Here is a 22,221-nt window from a genome sequence, read left to right as displayed (position 1 = left end):
ATTGGCCCAATTGTGATTGTTTTTGGTTCAGTTGTAGTTGTTGTTGCCTCAATTGTGGTTGATGTTGGTTCAATTGTTATTGTTGTTGGTTCTTTTGTGGTTGAAGTTGTTGTCTGAATTGTGGTTGCTGTTGTTGGTTCATTTGTGGTTGAAGTAGTTGGTGCAATTGTGGTTGTTGTTGGTTCAAATGTGGTTGTTGTTGCCTCTGTTGTGGTTGTTGGTTTTGTTGTTGTTGCCTCTGTTGTAGTCATTGGTTCATTTGTGGTTGAATCAGTTGGTGCAATTGTGGTTGTTGTTGGTTCAAATGTGGTTGTTGTTGTCTCAATTGTGGTTGTTGGTTCATTTGTGGTTGAAGTTGTTGTCTGAATTGTGGTTGTTGTTACCTCAGTTGTAGTTGTTGGTTCATTTTTTGTTGAAGTAGTTGATGCAATTGTGGTTGTTGTTGCCTCAATTGTGGTCGTTGGTTCATTTGTGGTTGAAGTAGATGGTGCAAATGTGGTTGCTGTTGGTTCAAGTGTGGTTGTTGTTGCCTCAATTGTGGTTGTTGGTTTATTTGTGGTTGAAGTAGTTGGCTCAGTTCTGGTTGTTGGTTCATTTGTGGTTGAAGTAGTTGGCTCAGTTGTGGTTGTTGTTGGTTCAGTTGTGGTTGTTGTTACCTCTGTTTTAGTCATTTGTTCATTTGTGGTTGAAGTTGTTGGCTCAATTGTGGTTGTTCTTACCTCAGTAGTAGTTGTTGGTTCATTTGTGGTGGAAGTTGTTGCCTCAATTGTGGTTGTTGTCTGTTCAGTTGTTGTTGTTGCCTCTGTTGTAGCCATTGGTTCATTTGTGGTAGAAGTTGTTGGCTCAGTTGTGGTTGGTACCTCAGTTGAAGTTGTTGGCACAATTGTGGTTGAAGTTGTTGTCTCAGTTGTAGTTGTTGGTTCATTTGTGGTTGAAGATGTTGGCTCAATTGTGGTTGTTGTTAACTCAGTGGTGGTTGTTGGTTCAATTGTGGTTTTTGTTGCCTCAGTTGTGGTTGTTGGTTCATTTGTGGTTGAAGTAGTTGGCACAATAGTGGTTGTTGTTGGTTCATTTGTTGTTGTTGTCTCAATTCTGGTTGTTTTTGGTTCAATTGTTGTTGTTGCCTCTGTTGTAGTCATTGGTTCATTTGTGGTTGAAGTAGTTGGCACAAATGTAGTTGTTTCAAATGTAGTTGTTTTTGCCTCAATTGTGGTTGTTGTTGCTTCAATTGTGGTTCTTGGTTCATTTATGGTTGAAGTAGTTGGCACAATTGTGATTGTTGTTGGTTCAAATGTGGTTGATGTTGCCTCAAATGTGGTTGTTGTTGCCTCAATTGTGGTTCTTGGTTCATTTGTGGTTGAAGTTGTTGCCTCAATTGTCGTTGTTTTTGGTTCAAATGTTGTTGTTGCCTCTTTTGTAGTCGTTGGTTCATTTGTGGTTGAAGTAGTTGGCACAATTGTAGTTGTTGTTGGTTCATTTGTGGTTGAAGTTGTTGTCTGAATTGTGGTTGTTGTTGCCTCAGTTGTAGTTGTTGGTTCATTTGTGGTTGAAGATGTTGCTTCAATTGTGGTTGTTTTTGGTTCAATTGTTGTTGTTGTCTCTGTTGTAATTGTTGGTTCATTTTTGGTTGAAGTTGTTGGCACAATTGTAGTTGTTGTTTGTTCAAATGAGGTTGTTGTTGCCTCAATTGTGGTTGTTGTCTCAATTGTGGTTGTTGCCTCAGTTGTAGTTGTTGGTTCATTTGTGGTTGAAGTAGTTAGCGCAATTGTGGTTGTTGGTTCATTTGTGGTTGAAGATGTTTCCTCAATTGTGGTTGTTTTTGGTTCAATTGTTGTTGTTGCCTCTGTTGTAGTCGTTGGTTCATTTGTGGTTGAAGTTGTTGGCTCAATTGTGGTTGTTGTTGCCTCAGTTGTAGTTGTTGGTTCATTTGTGGTTGAAGTAGTTGGCACAATTGTGGTTGTTGTTTGTTCAAATGTGGTTGTCGTCTCAATTGTGGTTGTTGCCTCAGTTGTAGTTGTTGGTTCATTTGTGGTTGAAGTAATTGGCACAATTGTTGTTGTTGTTGGCTCAGTTGTGGTTGTTGTTACCTCAATTGTAGGTGTTGATTTATGTGTGGTTGAAGTATTTGGCTCAGTTGTGGTGGTTGTTGCTTCATTTATTGCCTCAATTGTGATTGTTGTTGGTTCAATTGTTGTTGTTGTTGCCTCTGTTGTAGTTGTTGGTTCATTTGTGGTTGAAGTAATTGGCACAATTGTGGTTGTTGTTGGTTCAGTTGTGGTTGTTGTTACCTCAGTTGTAGTTGTTGGTTCATTTGTGGTTGAAGTTGTTGGCTCAATTGTGGTTGTTGTTGGTTCAAATGTGGTTGTTGTTGCCTCAATTGTGGTTGTTGTTGTCAATTGTGGTTGGTTGTTGCCTCAGTTGTAGTTGTTGGTTCATTTGTGGTTGAAGTAATTGGCACAATTGTTGTTGTTGTTGGCTCAGTTGTGGTTGTTGTTACCTCAGTTGTAGTTTTTAGTTCATTTGTGATTGAATTTGTCTTAGTTGTAGTTGTTAGTTCATTTGTGGTTGTAGTTGGCCCAGTTGTGGTTGGTGTTGGTTCATTTGTGGTCTTTGTTACCTCAAATGTGGTTGCTGTTGGTTCAATTGTTGTTGTAGTCGTTGGTTCATTTGTGGTTGAAGTAGTTGGTACAATTGTGGTTGTTGTTGGTTCGGTTGTGGTTGTTGTTACCTCTGTTGTAGTCGTTGGTTCATTTGTGGTTAAAGTTGTTGGCTCAGTTGTGGTTGTTGTTACCTCAGTTGAAGTAGTTGGCTCAATTGTGGTTGAAGTTGTTGTCTCAGTTGTAGTTGTTGGTTCATTTGTGGTTGAAGATGTTGGCTCAATTGTGGTTGTTATTACCTCAGTGGTGTTCTTTGTTTCAATTGTGGTTGTTGTTGCCTCAGTTGTGGTTGTTGCCTCAATTGTGGTTGTTGTTTCATTTGTGGTTGGAGATGTTGTCTGAATTGTGGTTGTTGTTGCCTCAGTTGTAGGTTCATTTGTGTTTGAAGTAGTTGGTGCAATTGTGGATGTTGTTTGTTCAAATGTGGTTGTTGTTGCCTCAATTGTGGTTGTTGGTTCATTTGTGGTTGAAGTTGTTGCCTCAATTGTGGTTGTTTTTGGTTCAATTGTTGTTGTTGCCTCTGTTGTAGTCATTGGTTCATTTGTGGTTGAAGTAGTTGGCACAATTGTAGTTGTTGTTGGATCAAATGTGGTTGTTGTTGCCTCAATTGTGGTGGTTGTCTTAATTGTGGTTGTTGCCTCAGTTGTAGTTGTTGGTTCATTTGTGGTTGCAATAGTTGGCACAATTGTGGTTGTTGTTACCTCAGTTGAAGTAGTTGGCTCAATTGTGGTTGAAGTTGTTGTCTCAGTTGTAGTTGTTGGTTTATTTGTTGTTGAAGATGTTGGCTCTATTGTGGTTGTTGGTTCATTTGTTGTTGAAGTTGTTTGCTCAGTTGTGGTTGTTGTTGGTTCATTTTTGGTTGTTGTTGCCTCAATTGTGGTTGTTGTTGGTTCAATTGTTGTTGTTGCCTCAGTTGTAGTTGTTGGTTCATTTGTGGTTGATGTAGTTGGCACAATTGTGGTTGTTGTTGGTACAGTTGTGGTTGTTGTTACCTCAGTTGAAGTAGTTGGCTCAATTGTGGTTGTTGTTGCCTCAGTTGTCGTTGACAGTTCATTTGTGGTTGAAATACTTGGCGCAATTGTCATTTTTGTTGGTTCATTTGTGGCTGTTGTTGGTTCAATTGTTGTTGTTGTTTGTTGAAATGTTGTTGTTGTTGCTTCTGTTGTAGTCGTTGGTTCATTTATGGTTGAAGTAGTTGGTGCAATTGTGGTTGTTGTTAGATCAATTTTGGTTGTTGTTGCATCAATTGTGGTCGTTGGTTCATTTGTGGTTGAAGTTGTTGCCTCAATTGTGGTTGTTTTTGGTTCAATTGTGGTGGTTGTTGCCTCAGTTGTAGTTGTTGGTTCATTTGTGGTTGAAGATGTTGGCTCAATTGTGGTTGTTATTACCTCAGTGGTGTTTTTTGGTTCAATTGTGGTTGTTGTTGCCTCAGTTGTGGTTGAAGTAGTTGGCGCAATTGTGGTTGAAGTTGTTGTCTCAGTTGTAGTTGTTGGTTCATTTGTGGTTGAAGTTGTTGCCCCAATTGTGGTTGTTTTTGGTTCAATTGTGGTGGTTGTTGGTTCAATTGTGGTTGTTGTTGGTTCAAATGTGGTTGTTGTTCCCCCAATTGTGGTTGTTGTTGCCTCAGTTGTAGGTTCATTTGTTGTTGAAGTAATTGGCACAATTGTGGTTGTTGTTGGCTCAGTTGTGGTTGTTGTTACCTCAGTTGAAGTAGTTGGCACAATTGTGGTTGAAGTTGTTGTCTCAGTTGTAGTTGTTGGTTCATTTGTGGTTGAAGATATTGGCACAATTGTAGTTGTTGTTTGTTCAAATGAGGTTGTTGTTGCCTCAATTGTGGTTGTTGGTTCATTTGTGGTTGAAGTTGTTGCCTCAATTGTGGTTGTTTTTGGTTCAATTGATGTTGTTGCCTCTGTTGTAGTCATTGGTCCATTTGTGGTTGAAGTAGTTGGCACAATTGTAGTTGTTGTTGGATCAAATGTGGTTGTTGTTGCCTCAATTGTGGTGGTTGTCTTAATTGTGGTTGTTGCCTCAGTTGTAGTTGTTGGTTCATTTGTGGTTGCAATAGTTGGCACAATTGTGGTTGTTGTTATCTCAGTTGAAGTAGTTGGCTCAATTGTGGTTGAAGTTGTTGTCTCAGTTGTAGTTGTTGGTTCATTTGTGGTTGAAGATGTTGGCTCTATTGTGGTTGTTGGTTCATTTGTTGTTGAAGTTGTTTGCTCAGTTGTGGTTGTTGTTGGTTCAAATGTGGTTGTTGTTGCCCCAATTGTGGTTGTTGTTGTCTCAATTGTGGTTGTTGTTGCCTCAGTTGTAGTTGTTGGTTCATTTGTGGTTGAAGTAATTGGCACAATTGTTGTTGTTGTTGGCTCAGTTGTGGTTGTTGTTACCTCAGTTGTAGTTTTTAGTTCATTTGTGATTGAATTTGTCTTAGTTGTAGTTGTTTGTTCATTTGTGGTTGTAGTTGGCCCAGTTGTGGTTGGTGTTGGTTCATTTGTGGTCTTTGTTACCTCAAATGTGGTTGCTGTTGGTTCAATTGTTGTTTCTTCTGTTGTAGTCGTTGGTTCATTTGTGGTTGAAGTAGTTGTTGGTACAATTGTGGTTGTTGTTACCTCAGTTGAAGTAGTTGGCTCAATTGTGGTTGAAGTTGTTGTCTCAGTTGTAGTTGTTGGTTCATTTGTGGTTGAAGATGTTGGCTCAATTGTGGTTGGTTTTACCTCAGTGGTGGTTGTTGGTTCAATTGTGGTTGTTGTTGGTTCAAATGTGGTTGTTGTTGCCCCAATTGTGGTTGTTGTTGCCTCAGTTGTAGTTGTTGGTTCATTTGTTGTTGAAGTAATTGGCACAATTGTGGTTGTTGTTGGCTCAGTTGTGGTTGTTGTTACCTCAGTTGAAGTAGTTGGCACAATTGTGGTTGAAGTTGTTGGATCAATTGTGGTTGTTGTTACCTCAGTGGTGGTTGTTGGTTCAATTGTGGTTGTTGTTGCCTCAGTTGTGGTTGTTGGTTCATTTGTGGTTGAAGTAGTTGGCACAATATTGGTTGTTGTTACCTCAGTTGTGGTTGATGGTTTGGTAGTGGTTGTTGTTGGCTCAATTGGGGTTGTTGTTGCCACAGTTGAAGTTGGTTCGATTGTGGTTATTGTTGGTTTATTTTTGGTTGAAGTAGTTGGATTAATTGTGGTTGTTTTTGCCTCAATTGTAGTTGTTGTCAGTTCAATTGTAGTTGTTGTTGCTTTATCTGTGGTTGTTGTTTGTTCAATTGTGGTTGTTGCTGCCTCATTTGTGGTTGGTTCCGTTGTAGTTGATTGTGTTGGTATATTGGTCGTTGATGTTGGTGCTACAATTGTAGTTGATACTTTAGGAAAATTAGAAGGTAGTTATTACAAAGAAGGAAATATGTTTATTTTACTTCAAAACTAAATATGATTATTTTCTTATGCAACCCACCAAAAATCATCATGGTTATAGCAGCTGCTCTTTTCCACATTTTTATAAGTTGGAGGACCTGTGGTCAAAAAAAATGTAATTAACATTAGTTTGGAAACGATGTATTTAATGAGAGAATCACCAGCAGGAAGGTGTGATGAAATGCAATAAGTGGGTCGAGCCAGGTTGTATTCAACTAATGAAAGGTTTTTTTTAAAGCTGACCAATTGCAGTGTTGAACTAGCCTGACGTAGTCATACTCAATTCTAGTCAGAATATGAGTCTGATACTGCTCCATTGGGACGTAATTATGGGGCGTGTTTCAACCGATACAGGGGGGGGGATGCCTCAATTGGATAGACCTAACCAATCAGAGCAACAAAATAGCTTACCGTGAGGTGTAGGAAGAAAGCACACGAACCATCCTTCTTCTCCTATATCCCCTCCGTTTTTAAAAATAATTCTGTTGAACAGTGATATGCTACAAACATGTTAAACAGCTGGGAAAGGCTGTCGCAAATCCCTCGAACAGGTGGTCAATCGGAGATTTCAAACGAGCGAGGGAACATGTTGCAATGCAACAGCGATGTTTTCCCTTCATGAAAGTGAAACCACGAGTTTTCCCACATCTCAATTTGGCAAAAGTTTTCAGAAATAATCGTTTTCAGTGATACAACCTCATTAAATAATATTAATTTTCCAGATGGGGTCTTAAAAGCCATGTATCCTTCTAGCCACAGCCTTTTTGTTTCAAACATAAGCGTAATCAAAGCGTGCTCAGATGACGTGATAGATCAGGTGCTGTTGCTCACCTATCCATCATCGTAAAGCCTGATTTGATTGGTCTGCCCGATATATAGGGCGAGCATACTTCCACCACAATGGAACAATGCCAGACCGAACTTCTCGACCTCAAATGTTATGGGCGGGACTAAGTTCGGAATGGCACCGAGGCTAGTGTTGAACAATACCTTTAAATGGAATAGGTCAGGCGAGATTACAGTAGCCTTTGAAATCTCAATATAGGACATCTGAATAGTTTTTTTTAAAGAATAATATGTAGGCCTAGCATTTATTTTGCTCTTCCAAACAATTAAATATACGAAAACATTGTCATACCATCATATCCAACTAGGCTGTTAATCTATGTAGTAGGGCCTAGACCAGTGTTTCTCAAAGTTTTTCAGACCCACCTAACCAATAAAAAAGAAACGCACGAACCACCTAAAAAAAAATTAGACCTACTTCAATGGTATATTAGCCTACACAATAGGCCTACTCACTGAACCACCTTGCTTATTGTCTTTGCACTTTGCTTATTGTGTCAGAGGATTCATATGACTTAAACTGGCATATCTTACATAGACAGTGTTGCAGAACTGTGGATTTACATAGAAGTTGGTTCAATATTGCAAACAACACATCTATATTGTATTTTACCACGTCTGTTTGCGGACCACTTGGGATAGCTTGCGGACCACCAGTGGTCCCCGGTCCACACTTTGAGAAACACTGGCCTAGACTAATACGATTGGAGCAAAACATATGTGATATTACATATTTAATTATGAGTTGGCTGATTCGCGTTTAATGGAGTCCTAATGGGATACCCTACTGTGTAACAATGGCAAAAATAATCTTATAGTCTAGTTAATATCTGTTAACTATGATAGGCCAACTATTGTAATAGTATATTCTCGTCTGGCTTTAATATTAATTGGAAAGACATGCATAATGAGATGAATGAATCCTCAACATAAGCCACTAGTAAGCCTTGATCTCTACTTAGTAATTAGTAGTAAGTACCAAAAGAGAATATGTATAATCCATTAGTATACTGTCTGGTTAAATCCCGAATAGTGGGAGAACAGTTGTAGAATAAGCAAGTATATGGCTCAACCTCTGCTGTATTGCTGTATTTCACTGCCCAGGTTGCTATGTCAAACAGCACTTAGCAACTGGGAGATTGGCTCCCATTCTTAAGTGGAAACTGGTTCCTTAGCAGCAGGCACATTATCATCAGTAATACCTATCCAGTATGTACTTACTAGTCAAGAAATGATTCCATATTCTATAGTCTTACAGTCTAGAGCCTATAACCCCTGGTCAATACAGACATTCTTTACCCCATTACACAGCAACCTGGGCAGTGAAGTCCAGCGAGGTTGATCCATATACTTGCTTATCCTGCATTCTCCCACTATTTGGAAGTTATAAAGACAGTATACTAGTGGGTTATACATATTCTCTTTTGGTACTTACTACTAATTAGTAAGTAGACATCAAGGCTTACTGGGTCATTAGTAAGATTATATCAAGAATAAAGGCCTAATTCGCCATGAACAAGAACATTTGTGAATACATGCCTAACAAATGATTAATGTTGCCTAACACATGCCTTACAAGTCACTAATACAGGCTTTAATTAGGTATTAGTGGCTAACATGTGAAGTGTTACAAATAATTTTTTCTAAGCACAAAAAAGTGAGCATTCATATTTCTGTTTTGAAAGTCTCACTCACCTAAACCTAGTATGCAGTTGGTAGAAGTCAAAGCTGCTCAACCAGCTCTATTTTCATTTCTTGTGATGGTTAAATCCTTGAAGTTCTGCTCATATGTTTGTGATGTATCTGTGAAATTATTCTGTTTTGAGAGGTATACTACATACGTAGGTGTGGTAATGTGACGTTGAAAGCAACACACAGAAGACTCACCCCCCGCCAACACATACATGTACACACACACACACACACACACACACACACACACACACACACACACACATACATATGCAAACAAAGAACATCTCTTACCACACCCTAGGACATTCCTTTATGACACTTTAGGGCTATAGTGCTTATTGGAAAATGATCAATGCATGTCAAAGGCATAGACATAGTTAGTATCTAGGAGAAGCTCATTTAATAGTTAAAGTTCAGAGGTGATCCAATACATATTATATAAGCAAGCCCAGCCATAATCATTGATCAATTTCTGATAAAATATTGGACACTTATTGAATGAAATAAGACAACTGGCATGCACAGCACACGTAGGTGGTGGTTTGCATCACAGTCTGGTAAGTCTCCATTCCATGTCTGTTTTAACTTACAGTAATACATAATAAATAATGTTACCAACTATGTTGGGGTCTTGTTTTATACATATTTAACATTGAACATCAAATATAGTGTTGGAGTGCCACCTACTGGACAGTTCATAAATAACCGATTATTTCACAAAGGATAATTCCCCCCTGGGTTTTATTAACAGGTTAATCAGAGGAGTTTTTAGCTAGACTGTTGTTTGCATTAGCAACAACATGGCTTAGAGCTTACAAACCTTAGGATTGTTGTGTTTTATGTATCCGCCAGTGGGTGGCAAAAACTCATTAATGATATAGTCAGTGTACCCCATAGCCTCCTTTTGGTTTACTAAACCAGTGGTTTTCAAAGTGGGGGCTGTGAGGGGGTGCCAGGGGGGCCTCAGCAAGTTGAAAGGAAAAATAAAAGCAACAAATAAATACATTTGATGTAAAAAAATGTTAAATATTTTACTATGAGGGTTGTTATACAATCCCATAATAATAATAATTTGTCACATATCTGAACATTATATTTTCCATGATAATGACTGGGAATAATAGTAGAGTGATAACGCTCATATAGCAGAAAGCCCCAAATGTTTAACGCTTCACATAAGGGAAGAGGAGAGATAGACTTCTCCGCATAGTCTGTCTGCCTCTTTACCCCCTCCATGTTTGGATACTGTCTGTCCACTAGCCACTTTTACCACTGTCTTACTGCCTCACTGTTTGCGTGCTATATTAACACATATGCATAACCCCTCCCTCCATGCCACAGCCGAATTGTGGCCACACTTATACCTTTTCTAGATATATATAGATATAGTTTTGTCTATAGTTTTTTTTATATTACCTTGCCTACTCGCTGATATGTCCATATTTATTTTATGCTGGTCTCTAGACTTTATTCTTGCACTGTTGCACTGTTGCACTGTTGGACTTATCATCTGCACCATCACCATGACACTCACTCACACAGAGCACCTTACCTTACCTTACTATGCACAGAGAATCAGTCATTGCAAGAGCCAGTGGATACTGTTTTTAGAATTGATTTAGATTAAGTGTTATTTAATATAATTTGTATTTTAGTATATTTAGTATATTCTTTATCTTCTACTGTCCTCATTGCTTAGTTGTGTTTTTTTTTATATTATATACTTTTAATTACTGTTTTCTGCTGTTAGTGAATGTGTGTGGGATGTCTGTATGCTTCAGAGACCTTGAATTTCCCCTGGGGATAAATAAAGTATCTATCTATCTATCTATCTATCTATCTATCTATCTATCTATCTAAATGCAATTTTTACACACTGTATGCTCCATCGCGAAGTGCTTGTGGCTAAAATAATTATTAGGATTAGCTTAATGTATTTTTACATTTGCCGTAGTATTGTCTATTATTATATTTAATAACACATCAAGGGGGTCCTTGGCCAGAACCTAGTGGTATTTGGGGGTCCTTGGCCAGAACCTAGTGGTATTTGGGGGGCCTTGTCATGGAAAAGTTTGGGAACCCCTGTACTAAACGGCTGTACTAATGAATATCTAATATCTTTGATATTGCATCAGGAATCACAAACAGAAACTGAGCAAATAGCCCATAGGAACACACAATTCTAAATGAGACATTGAAGAAATACATTTTCAAGCTTAAATAATAATTTATTACATATTTATAGAGTTGTTGAACCATAATATTGCATAATACAGAAATGCTCAGAGTGAATTCTGATTTTACATGATTACACATAATGATTACTGATTAACACTTGTGCATGTACAAGCCTGTTGATTCTTTATTCTTTCCTCATAACAAATGACAGCTTTAGTGCACATGCTTACTGGGTGGTTATTGCAAGAAAAGTCAGTGGGACACCTTTCAGGATCCCCCACTTAGGCAATGTTAAATATTTGCTATTTAGCTAGCTAGCTTTTTCAAGACAAGGAAAAAACATTCAGTCTGTCAATCATTGTACAGCAGAGGTCTCCATCATTTAAGATAGCTTATCACCCAAAGAGAAAAAATAATCTTTTCTGATTGGCTGATGGGGTGGCTATTAATTCTGAATAACAGGACACCTATGAAGTAGATCTGGTAAAAAAAAAAAAAAAGTTTAATCACCATTCAGCAGCGGTCCGCTTCTACTAACTACCACACCTGTTAGACTCTGTGCAGTTTTACTGTTTGAGACTTAGCCTGTGCTCGGTTAGTGAGTGTTGTACCATCTACAAAAAATTCTTTTGATCACCGATCCTGATCCAGCCGTCAAGCTTTATTGACCATATTCAATACAGACATCAGAACTAAAACACAACGCAAAACGATCGTGAATCCAACACATATCAATGCTTATGAATGGTAACAGTAGGACGATGGTTGAGCCTGGAAGCAGGCTTCAGAACAATAGAATCAACTGTAAACAAGTTAACCGTCCATGCTATCGCTGTTATAGGGCAAAAGAAAGTTGTAAAACAAACTGAACAAGTCGGCTTCTTTTTAAACGGAACCGCGTGTTTCCTTTGCATGCTATAAAGGCATGACTATTGCCTACAGTGGCAACCGGGTAATAAGTGGGATAACGTCCTTCTAGGTGTCCTGTTACATGGAATTAAAGGAACTGTATGTAAGAAATGTATTTCAATTAATCATAAAATGGCCCTGATATGTCACTAGACATTAAGAAATCATGTTCATTTCAAATACTTATATCACTGACAACAGTAGTCCGGCCAGGATATTGTTATTTAAAAAGTGAAGTTGCAGCCCTCAACTGATGTTGATGTTGTCATGTTGTGTTTTGGCCTGATGTGCCACCCTCCACCTATCTACTAATCACGAAGTCAGCAGTGTTTCGGCATCCGGATTGCTAGCTCTGCCAGTCAGGGGGGAGGGGGAGGGGATGCACCGCTTTACAGTAATTTGAAAGTGATTGCAGTACCAGTTTTGGCCACAATCTTACATACGGTTCCTTTAATGGACTTGGGTGGAGGCAACCCCCCTCCACTGCGCGTCGGGGAGTTCTTTGCCTCTTGCCCTCGTCCATTAAATCCGGATAACAGGACACCTCGGCGGACGTTATCCTTTACATATATAATGTGTGTCCTCTTCACAGAGACAATACTCATAATTCATTGTATCTCTTTTGGAGGTGGAATTAGATCCACAAAACATTCTCTCTTTATGTTGATACTCCACTTGGGCGAGGTCAAATGTGAGAGATTTCTGGGTCTACCAGGGCTGAGCCACAAGGAGCGATATGATGGTAAGTCCACAGGCACTCAGGAGGTTAACACTGCTGCTGACTTCACCTGCTGACATGGCTGTGTGTGTGTGTGTGTGTGTGTGTGTGTGTGTGTGTGTGTGCATGGGAATTGGGGAATACATAAAAAGAGGAAGTTAGAACAGACTCAAGATAGAAGCAAGTTGAAATGCAATTCCATATTAGCCGTTTATGCAAACAAAGCAACACAGGTGTTTTTTTACCCTAAGATACTATTTTCAAACTTATTTTGATGCTACGCTGACTTACAATACAGAGAATGGAGTACACAATGTGCAATGCATTATTTATACAATATATTGTGAGCTCACTAAGTATATTAAACAAATCAGTTTACCTGTGCTGTCAATGAAGATGATGGTAAATGACAAGTTTCCACTCAAGGCAGCTCTAGTCAGGGTGGCTATAATCTGTGTATCATTGGGGAACGTTGCATCAGAGGTTATGGTCATGTTCGTCTCATGAATAATTGATCCTTTGCTGGTGAAGGGGAAATGCAGTAGCATAGCAAGAAGCAAGATTAGAATACATGTGTAACCTGAGCAGCTATTAACATTATCCCATCACACACACACACTCACTCTCTCAAAAGCATACACACATACACACATAAACACACACACAATTATCTATACTTGTTACAGTTTGCAGGTGGCAGTCACCTGAAGCTTGTTGGTGTGAGGCTGATGAAATCTGGCTGATAGTCTTCAAAGAAAAATGGCTCTAGCTACATAGATTGAAAGAAATGGAGAAAAGTCCACAATCAATTGTTTGATCAAAGCAGTCAGCAGCTATAACACATGAAATATAGGCTACTGTACCTCTGTTTTGATCAGTGAGGATCTTTTACTGAAGGCAACCGAAGAAGAATTCAAAAGGTCAGCAATAAATGTGTCATTGGTACAGAACTGGACAATGGCTGCTGATTTGGGTTCACCTAGGAAACACACACACACACAAACATTTGTGAAGAGATAGTACTGTTTACTGCACTAAATATGTGACTTATTCATTATTCTTATGTTAATTCACGTTTGATCACTATTACTAGTTTCTGAAACAAACATTTTCTTACTTCTCACAAAGATGGATCCAGGCACCACAGAAATATTGAAGCCTGAATTTAAGTCATTTATGGCGATAGCCAGGGCTTCAATAACAACAGAGCTTGTAGGTAGGGGCTCAATTGAAGTCTCGTTGAACACAACGTCAATATCTGTCTCAACTTCTGATTCAATGGTGTCCGCTCGGTATCTAGTAGCCAGCCTGTAACATTGCCAAAGCATTTGTCTTAGTCTCAAAATATATCTTGCTTTTTCACTGTGATACAATATATTAGGGAGATTTACCTGAATGCTCTCACAATGGTCCGCACAAACAGAAATCCAAAGCGTCGCCGATAGATGAAATCACACTGCACAGAAACACAGACAGAATTATTTTTTCATTTGTTTTGTTTTTAATTATTTGCACCATCATAATATGGTCAGTATCTAATTATGAATTTCAATATTGTTTAATTTATTTTCATTGTGTTATTGTGGTTTCCAGGTGCATGGCCTGGCTTTCAAATAGAGGTCCCCTCGTTAGCACACAGTGGTGCATTTGGTGCAAGTACAAGTGTCTGATGCATGATTCAAAAGGGTTGCACTGAGTCTAATAGTCAATCAATGAGGTGTTTTGGGCATAACATACAGTAAACCAATAAGAGTTCCATCTCCAATCCATTCCCTTTTAAAAAAAAATAGGAGAGCTTAACCCTGGAGTGGCAGAGTGTTATTATAATGGCTGATTTACCAAATAGAAAATACTCTTCCAGATTCATCCTGAAATGTAACCTTTTTTTGAAGACCCACACAGATATGAATTGCATGTTTACTAATACACAATCTACAGTATGTAAATGTGTACTCTGTCATTTCTTAGCCAATGGCTGCAGACCAATAACTTGAATTTGTCATGTAGTACAAAAGAGTACTTACTGCATTTTCTACCACAACTGCTTGTTGCTGGAACTCTGGACTCTGTGGGTCGGTAAGCACTGACTCAAATACTATGAAAAGGACAACCCGAATCTCAAATGTAGGAGCTGGACGAGATGGTGGTCTAGTTGTAGTCGTGGTGGTTGTTGTGGTGGGAATTGTTGTAGTTGTAGTAGGGGCTGGAGTAGTTGTAGTGCTTGTGGTAGGTGCTGGGGTAGTTCTGATTGTTGTAGTACGGGCTGACGAAGTTCTGGTTGATGTGGCAGGTGCTGAGGTAATTGTCGTTCTTGTGGTTGGGGCTAGAATAGCTGTGGTTGTAGTTGTTGTTGCCTCAATTGTGGTTGTTATTGCTTCATTTATTGTTGAAGAACTTGCTTCAATTGTGGTTGAAGTTGTTGCATCAATTGTGGCTTTATTTGTTGCCTCAATTATGGCCTCAACTGTGGTTGTTGTTGGTGCATTAGTGGTGGACATTGTTGGTTCAATTGTGGTTGAAGTTGTTGCCCCAATTGTGGTTGTTGTTGCCTCAAATGTGGTTGTTGTTGGTTCTGATGTGGTTGTTGTTGACTCGATTGTGGTTGTCGTTGCTTTATTTGTTGTTGAAGTTGCCTCAATTGTGGATGAAGTTGTTGTTGTTGCCACAGTTGTAGTTGTTGGTTCATTTCTGGTTGTTGTTGCCTCATTTCTGGATTCTGTTTGTTCAATTCTGGTTGTTGTTGGTTCAATTGTGGTTTTTGTAGATTCAATTGTTGTTGTTGCCTCAGTTGTAGTTGTTGGTTCATTTGTGGTTGAAGTAGTTGGCGCAATTGTGGTTGTTGTTGGTTCAAATGTAGTTGTTGTTGCCTCAATTGTGGTTGTTGTCTCAATTGTGGTTGTTGTTGCCTCGGTTATAGTTGTTGGTTCATCTGTGGTTGAAGATATTGGCTCATTTGTGGTTGAAGTTGTTGCCTCAATTGTGGTTGTTGTTGGTTCAATTGTTGTTGCCTCTGTTGTAGTCGTTAGTTCATTTGTGGTTGAAGTTGTTGCCTCCATTGTGGTTGTTGTTGGCTCAGTTGTGGTTGTTGTTACTTCAGGTTGTAGTCGTTGGTTCATTTGTGGTTGAAGTAGTTGGCCCAATTATGTTTTTTGGTGGTTGAATTGTGGTTGTTGTTTCCTCAATTGTGGTTGTTGGTTCATTTGTGGTTGAAGATGTTGGCTCAATTGTGGTTGTTGTTGGCTCAGTTGTGGTTGTTGTTGGTTCAATTGTTGTTGTTGTTGCCTCTGTTGTAGTCGTTGGTTCATTTGTGGTTGAAGTAGTTGGCACAATTGTGGTTGTTGTTGGCTCAGTTGTGGTTGTTGTTTGTTCAATTGTTGTTGTTGTTGCCTCTGTTGTAGTCGTTGGTTCATTTGTGGTTGAAGTAGTTGGCACAATTGTGGTTGTTGTTGGCTCAGTTGTGGTTGTTGTTACTTCAGTTGTAGTTGTTGGCTCATTTGTGGTTGAAGTTGTTGCCTCCATTGTGGTTGTTGTTGCCTCAGTTGTAGTTGTTGGTTCATTTGTGGTTGAAGATGTTGTCTCAGTTGTGGTTGTTGTTGCCTCAATTGTGGTTGTGGGTTCATTTGTGGTGGAAGTTGTTGCCTTAATTGGGATTGTTGTTGCCTTAGTTGTAGTTGTTGGTTCATTTGTGGTTGAAGTTGTTGCCTCCATTGTGGTTGTTGTTAGTACATTTGTGGTTGCCTCAGTTGTGGTTGTTGTTGGTTCAATTGTTGTTGCCTCTGTTGTAGTCGTTGGTTCATTTGTGGTTGAAGTAGTTGGCACAATTGTGGTTGTTGTTGGCTCAGTTGTGGTTGTTGTTACTTCAGTTGTAGTTGTTGGCTCATTTGTGGTTGAAGTTGTTGCCTCAATTGTGGTTGTTGTTGCCTTAGTTGTAGTTGTTGGTTCATTTGTGGTTGAAGTTGTTGCCTCCATTGTGGTTGTTGTTAGTACATTTGTGGTTGCCTCAGTTGTGGTTGTTGTTGGTTCAATTGTTGTTGCCTCTGTTGTAGTCGTTGGTTCATTTGTGGTTGAAGTAGTTGGCACAATTGTGGTTGTTGTTGGCTCAGTTGTGGTTGTTGTTACCTCAGTTGTAGTTGTTGGTTCATTTGTGGTTGAAGTTGTTGCCTCAATTGTGGTTGTTGTTGCCTCAGTTGTAGTTGTTGGTTCATTTGTGGTTGAAGATGTTGTCTCAGTTGTGGTTGTTGTTGCCTCAATTGTGGTTGTGGGTTCATTTGTGGTGGAAGTTGTCTCAATTGTGGTTGTTGTTGCCTTAGTTGTAGTTGTTGGTTCATTTGTGGTTGAAGTTGTTGACACAATTGTGGTTGTTGTTGGTTCAGTTGTGGTTGTTGTTGCTTCTGTTGTAGTCGTTGGTTCATTTGCGGTTAAAGTTGTTGGCTCATTTGTGGTTGTTGTTACCTCAGTTGTAGTTGTTGGTTCATTTGTGGTTGAAGTTGTTGCCACAATCGTGGTTGTTGTTTGTTCAATTGTGGTTGTTGTTGGTTCAGTTGTTGTTGTTGCTTCTGTTGTAGTCGTTGGTTCATTTGTGGTTGAAGTTGTGGTTGTTTTTACGTCAGTTGTAGTTGTTGGTTCATTTGTGGTTGAAGTTGTTGGCACAATTGTGGCTGTTGTTGGTTCATATATGGTTGTTTTTGGTTCAGTTGTGGTTGTTGGTTCTGTTGTTGTTGTTTCTTCTGTTGTAGTCGTTGGTTCATTTGTGGTTGAACTTGTTGGCTCAGTTGTGGTTGTTGTTACCTCAGTTGTAGTTGTTGGTTCATTTGTGGTTGAAGTTGTTTGCACATTTGTGGTTGTTGTTGGTTCAATTGTGGTGGTTGTTGGATCAATTGTTGTTGTGGTTGCCTCTGTTGTAGTCGTTGGTTCATTTGTGGTTGAAGTTATTGGCTCAGTTGTGGTTGTTGTTACCACAGTTGTAGTTGTTGGTTCATTTGTGGTTGAAGTTGTTGGCAAAATTGTGGTTGTTGTTGGTTCATTTGTGGTTGTTGTTGGTTCAGTTGTTGTTGTTGCTTCTGTTGTAGTCGTTGGTTCATTTGTGGTTGAAGTTGTGGTTGTTTTTACGTCAGTTGTAGTTGTTGGTTCATTTGTGGTTGAAGTTGTTGGCACAATTGTGGCTGTTGTTGGTTCATATGTGGTTGTTTTTGGTTCAGTTGTGGTTGTTGGTTCTGTTGTTGTTGTTGTTTCTTCTGTTGTAGTCGTTGGTTCATTTGTGGTTGAACTTGTTGGCTGAGTTGTGGTTGTTGTTACCTCAGTTGTAGTTGTTGGTTCATTTGTGGTTGAAGTTGTTTGCACATTTGTGGTTGTTGTTGGTTCAATTGTGGTGGTTGTTGGATCAATTGTTGTTGTTGTTGCCTCTGTTGTAGTTGTTGGTTCATTTGTGGTTGAAGTTATTGGCTCAGTTGTGGTTGTTGTTACCACAGTTGTAGTTGTTGGTTCATTTGTGGTTGAAGTTGTTGGTTGATTTGTGGTTGTTGTTGGTTCAGTTGTGGTTGTTGGTTCAGTTGTTGTTGTTGCTTCTGTTGTAGTCGTTGGTTCATTTGTGGTTGTTGTTACCAGTTGTAGTTGTTGGTTCATTTGTGGTTGAAGTTGTTGGCAAAATTGTGGTTGTTGTTGGTTCATTTGTGGTTGTTGTTGGTTCAGTTGTGGTTGTTGGTTCAGTTGTTGTTGTTGTTTCTTCTGTTGTAGTCGTTGGTTCATTTGTGGTTGAACTTGTTGGCTGAGTTGTGGTTGTTGTTACCTCAGTTGTAGTTGTTGGTTCATTTGTGGTTGAAGTTGTTTGCACAATTGGGGTTGTTGTTGGTTCAATTGTTGTTGTTGTTGTTGCCTCTGTTGTAGTTGTTGGTTCATTTGTGGTTGTAGTTGTTGGCTCAGTTGTGGTTGTTACCTCAGTTGTAGTTGTTGGTTCATTTGTGGTTGAAGTTGTTTGCACATTTGTGGTTGTTGTTGGTTCAATTGTGGTGGTTGTTGGATCAATTGTTGTTGTGGTTGCCTCTGTTGTAGTCGTTGGTTCATTTGTGGTTGAAGTTATTGGCTCAGTTGTGGTTGTTGTTACCACAGTTGTATTTGTTGGTTCATTTGTGGTTGAAGTTGTTGGAAAAATTGTGGTTGTTGTTGGTTCATTTGTGGTTGTTGTTGGTTCAGTTGTTGTTGTTGCTTCTGTTGTAGTCGTTGGTTCATTTGTGGTTGAAGTTGTGGTTGTTTTTACGTCAGTTGTAGTTGTTGGTTCATTTGTGGTTGAAGTTGTTGGCACAATTGTGGCTGTTGTTGGTTCATATATGGTTGTTTTTGGTTCAGTTGTGGTTGTTGGTTCTGTTGTTGTTGTTGTTTCTGTTGTAGTCGTTGGTTCATTTGTGGTTGAAGTTGTGGGTGTTTTTACGTCAGTTGTAGTTGTTGGTTGATTTGTGGTTGAAGTTGTTGGCACAATTGTGGCTGTTGTTGGTTCATATGTGGTTGTTTTTGGTTCAGTTGTGGTTGTTGGTTCTGTTGTTGTTGTTGTTTCTTCTGTTGTAGTCGTTGGTTCATTTGTGGTTGAACTTGTTGGCTGAGTTGTGGTTGTTGTTACCTCAGTTGTAGTTGTTGGTTCATTTGTGGTTGAAGTTGTTTGCACAATTGGGGTTGTTGTTGGTTCAATTGTTGTTGTTGTTGCCTCTGTTGTAGTTGTTGGTTCATTTGTGGTTGTAGTTGTTGGCTCAGTTGTGGTTGTTACCTCAGTTGTAGTTGCTGGTTCATTTGTGGTTGAAGTTGTTGGCACAATTGTGGCTGTTGTTGGTTCATATGTGGTTGTTTTTGGTTCAGTTGTGGTTGTTGGTTCTGTTGTTGTTGTTGTTTCTTCTGTTGTAGTTGTTGGTTCATTTGTGGTTGAACTTGTTGGCTGAGTTGTGGTTGTTGTTACCTCAGTTGTAGTTGTTTGTTCATTTGTGGTTGAAGTTGTTTGCACATTTGTGGTTGTTGTTGGTTCAATTGTGGTGGTTGTTGGATCAATTGTTGTTGTGGTTGCCTCTGTTGTAGTCGTTGGTTCATTTGTGGTTGAAGTTATTGGCTCAGTTGTGGTTGTTGTTACCACAGTTGTAGTTGTTGGTTCATTTGTGGTTGAAGTTGTTGGCAAAATTGTGGTTGTTGTTGGTTCATTTGTGGTTGTTGTTGGTTCAGTTGTTGTTGTTGCTTCTGTTGTAGTCGTTGGTTCATTTGTGGTTGAAGTTGTTGGGTTGTTTTACCACAGTTGTAGTTGTTGGTTGATTTGTGGTTGAAGTTGTTGGCACAATTGTGGCTGTTGTTGGTTCATATGTGGTTGTTTTTGGTTCAGTTGTGGTTGTTGGTTCAGTTGTTGTTGTTGTTTCTTCTGTTGTAGTCGTTGGTTCATTTGTGGTTGAACTTGTTGGCTGAGTTGTGGTTGTTGTTACCTCAGTTGTAGTTGTTGGTTCATTTGTGGTTGAAGTTGTTTGCACAATTGGGGTTGTTGTTGGTTCAATTGTTGTTGTTGTTGCCTCTGTTGTAGTTGTTGGTTCATTTGTGGTTGTAGTTGTTGGCTCAGTTGTGGTTGTTACCTCAGTTGTAGTTGTTGGTTCATTTGTGGTTGAAGTTGTTTGCACATTTGTGGTTGTTGTTGGTTCAATTGTGGTGGTTGTTGGATCAATTGTTGTTGTGGTTGCCTCTGTTGTAGTCGTTGGTTCATTTGTGGTTGAAGTTATTGGCTCAGTTGTGGTTGTTGTTACCACAGTTGTAGTTGTTGGTTCATTTGTGGTTGAAGTTGTTGGCAAAATTGTGGTTGTTGTTGGTTCATTTGTGGTTGTTGTTGGTTCAGTTGTGGTTGTTGGTTCAGTTGTTGTTGTTGGTTCATTTTGGTTGAGTTGTTGGTTCATTTGTGGTTGAACTTGTTGGTTCATTTGTGGTTGAAGTTGTTGGCTCAATTGTGGCTGTTGTTGGTTCATATATGGTTGTTTTTGGTTCAGTTGGGGTTGTTGTTGGTTCAATTGTTGTTGTTGTTTCTTCTGTTGTAGTTGTTGGTTCATTTGTGGTTGTAGTTGTTGGCTCAGTTGTGGTTGTTACCTCAGTTGTAGTTGTTGGTTCATTTGTGGTTGAAGTTGTTTGCACATTTGTGGTTGTTGTTGGTTCAATTGTGGTGGTTGTTGGATCAATTGTTGTTGTGGTTGCCTCTGTTGTAGTCGTTGGTTCATTTGTGGTTGAAGTTATTGGCTCAGTTGTGGTTGTTGTTACCACAGTTGTAGTTGTTGGTTCATTTGTGGTTGAAGTTGTTGGCAAAATTGTGGTTGTTGTTGGTTCATTTGTGGTTGTTGTTGGTTCAGTTGTTGTTGTTGGTTCAGTTGTTGTTGTTGGTTCATTTGTTGTTGAAGTTGTGGTTGTTTTTGTGGTTGAACTTGTTGGTTGATTTGTGGTTGTTGTTGGCACAATTGTAGCTTTGTTGGTTCATTTGTGGTTGCTTTTGGTTCAGTTGTGGTTGTTGGTTCAATTGTTGTTGTTGTTGTCTCTTCTGTTGTAGTTGTTGGTTCATTTGTGGTTGAAGTTGTTGGCTGAGTTGTGGTTGTTACCTCAGTTGTAGTTGTTGGTTCATTTGTGGTTGAAGTTGTTTGCACATTTGTGGTTGTTGTTGGTTCAATTGTGGTGGTTGTTGGATCAATTGTTGTTGTGGTTGCCTCTGTTGTAGTCGTTGGTTCATTTGTGGTTGAAGTTATTGGCTCAGTTGTGGTTGTTGTTACCACAGTTGTAGTTGTTGGTTCATTTGTGGTTGAAGTTGTTGGCAAAATTGTGGTTGTTGTTGGTTCATTTGTGGTTGTTGTTGGTTCAGTTGTGGTTGTTGGTTCAGTTGTTGTTGTTGCTTCTGTTGTAGTCGTTGGTTCATTTGTGGTTGAACTTGTTGGTTGAGTTGTGGTTGTTGTTACCTCAGTTGTAGTTGTTGGTTCATTTGTGGTTGAAGTTGTTTGCACAATTGGGGTTGTTGTTGGTTCAATTGTTGTTGTTGTTGCCTCTGTTGTAGTTGTTGGTTCATTTGTGGTTGTAGTTGTTGGCTCAGTTGTGGTTGTTACCTCAGTTGTAGTTGTTGGTTCATTTGTGGTTGAAGTTGTTTGCTCATTTGTGGTTGTTGTTGGTTCAATTGTGGTGGTTGTTGGATCAATTGTTGTTGTCTCTGTTGTAGTCGTTGGTTCATTTGGGTTGTTATTGTCAGTTGCCTTGTTGTTACCACAGTTGTAGTTGTTGGTTCATTTGTGGTTGAAGTTGTTTGCACAATTGTTGGTTCATTTGGGTTGTTGTTGGGTTCAATTGTGGTTGTTGGTTGTTGTTGTTGTTGCTTCTGTTGTAGTTGTTGGTTCATTTGTGGTTGAACTTGTTTGCACAATTGTTTGTTGGCTTCAATTGTTGTTGTTGTTGCCTCCGTTGTAGTTGTTGGTTCATTTGTGGTTGTAGTTGTTGGTTCATTTGTGGTTGAAGTTGTTGTCTCATTTGTAGTTGTTGGTTCATTTGTGGTGGAAGTTGTTGTCTCAATTGTGGTTGTTGTTGCCTCTGTTGCAGTTGTTGGTTCATTTGTGGTTGAAGTTGTTGGTTCCATTGTAGTTGTTGTTGTTTCCATTGTGGTTGTTGTTGGTTCAATTGTTGGTTCCATTGTGGTTGTTGTTGGTTCAATTGTGGTTGTTGCTGTTCCCTCAAATGTTGTGGATGTTGGCTCATTTGCAGTTAATGTTGTTGGTGCATTTGTGGTTAATGTTGTTGCCTCAATTGTTCTTGAAGTTGTTGTTTCATTTGCAGTTGATGTTGTTGC

The 22,221-nt window shown here is 39.2% G+C and overlaps 2 protein-coding genes across 2 annotated transcripts; both read right to left on the bottom strand.

The window, feature by feature from the left end:
• Positions 1 to 69: 69 nt before the first annotated feature.
• On the bottom strand, positions 70 to 19,542 carry LOC125289108 (mucin-5AC-like; the record flags this gene model as incomplete). The annotated part of the gene is made up of 14 exons (XM_048235793.1): positions 70 to 127; positions 367 to 579; positions 1,048 to 1,418; positions 3,941 to 4,180; positions 5,495 to 6,003; positions 12,781 to 12,923; positions 13,106 to 13,170; positions 13,265 to 13,380; positions 13,519 to 13,709; positions 13,793 to 13,857; positions 15,786 to 15,845; positions 17,397 to 17,675; positions 18,232 to 18,333; positions 19,474 to 19,542. Coding segments are annotated over 14 exons (2,481 nt in total), but the record flags the coding sequence as incomplete, so codon positions are not given.
• On the bottom strand, positions 12,065 to 14,942 carry LOC125289720 (cell wall protein DAN4-like). Its single transcript, XM_048236694.1, has 7 exons — positions 14,426 to 14,942; positions 13,793 to 13,857; positions 13,519 to 13,709; positions 13,265 to 13,380; positions 13,106 to 13,170; positions 12,781 to 12,923; positions 12,065 to 12,483 (listed from the first exon to the last, which is right to left on the bottom strand). Exons 1-7 carry the CDS (start codon positions 14,897 to 14,899, stop codon positions 12,392 to 12,394), a joined length of 1,146 nt encoding a protein of 381 aa, XP_048092651.1. The 5' UTR covers positions 14,900 to 14,942; the 3' UTR covers positions 12,065 to 12,391.
• Positions 19,543 to 22,221: the final 2,679 nt, after the last annotated feature.

This window comes from Alosa alosa, chromosome 24, assembly GCF_017589495.1.
Source record: "Alosa alosa isolate M-15738 ecotype Scorff River chromosome 24, AALO_Geno_1.1, whole genome shotgun sequence".
NCBI classification, from domain to species: Eukaryota; Metazoa; Chordata; class Actinopteri; order Clupeiformes; family Clupeidae; genus Alosa; species Alosa alosa.
This window is presented reverse-complemented; position numbering and strand designations above follow the sequence as displayed.

Bases quoted from the DNA above. Each gene is read 5' to 3' on its own strand.
- LOC125289720 (XM_048236694.1), bottom strand. From the start codon at position 14,899: ATGTCCACCACTAATGCACCAACAACAACCACAGTTGAGGCCATAATT. The intron at 13,858-14,425 runs GTAAGTACTCTT...GTTTCTGTGCAG, and splicing joins CAGTTGTGGTAGAAAATGCA to TGTGATTTCATCTATCGGCG. The intron at 13,710-13,792 runs GTAAATCTCCCT...GCAATGTTACAG, and splicing joins ACCATTGTGAGAGCATTCAG to GCTGGCTACTAGATACCGAG.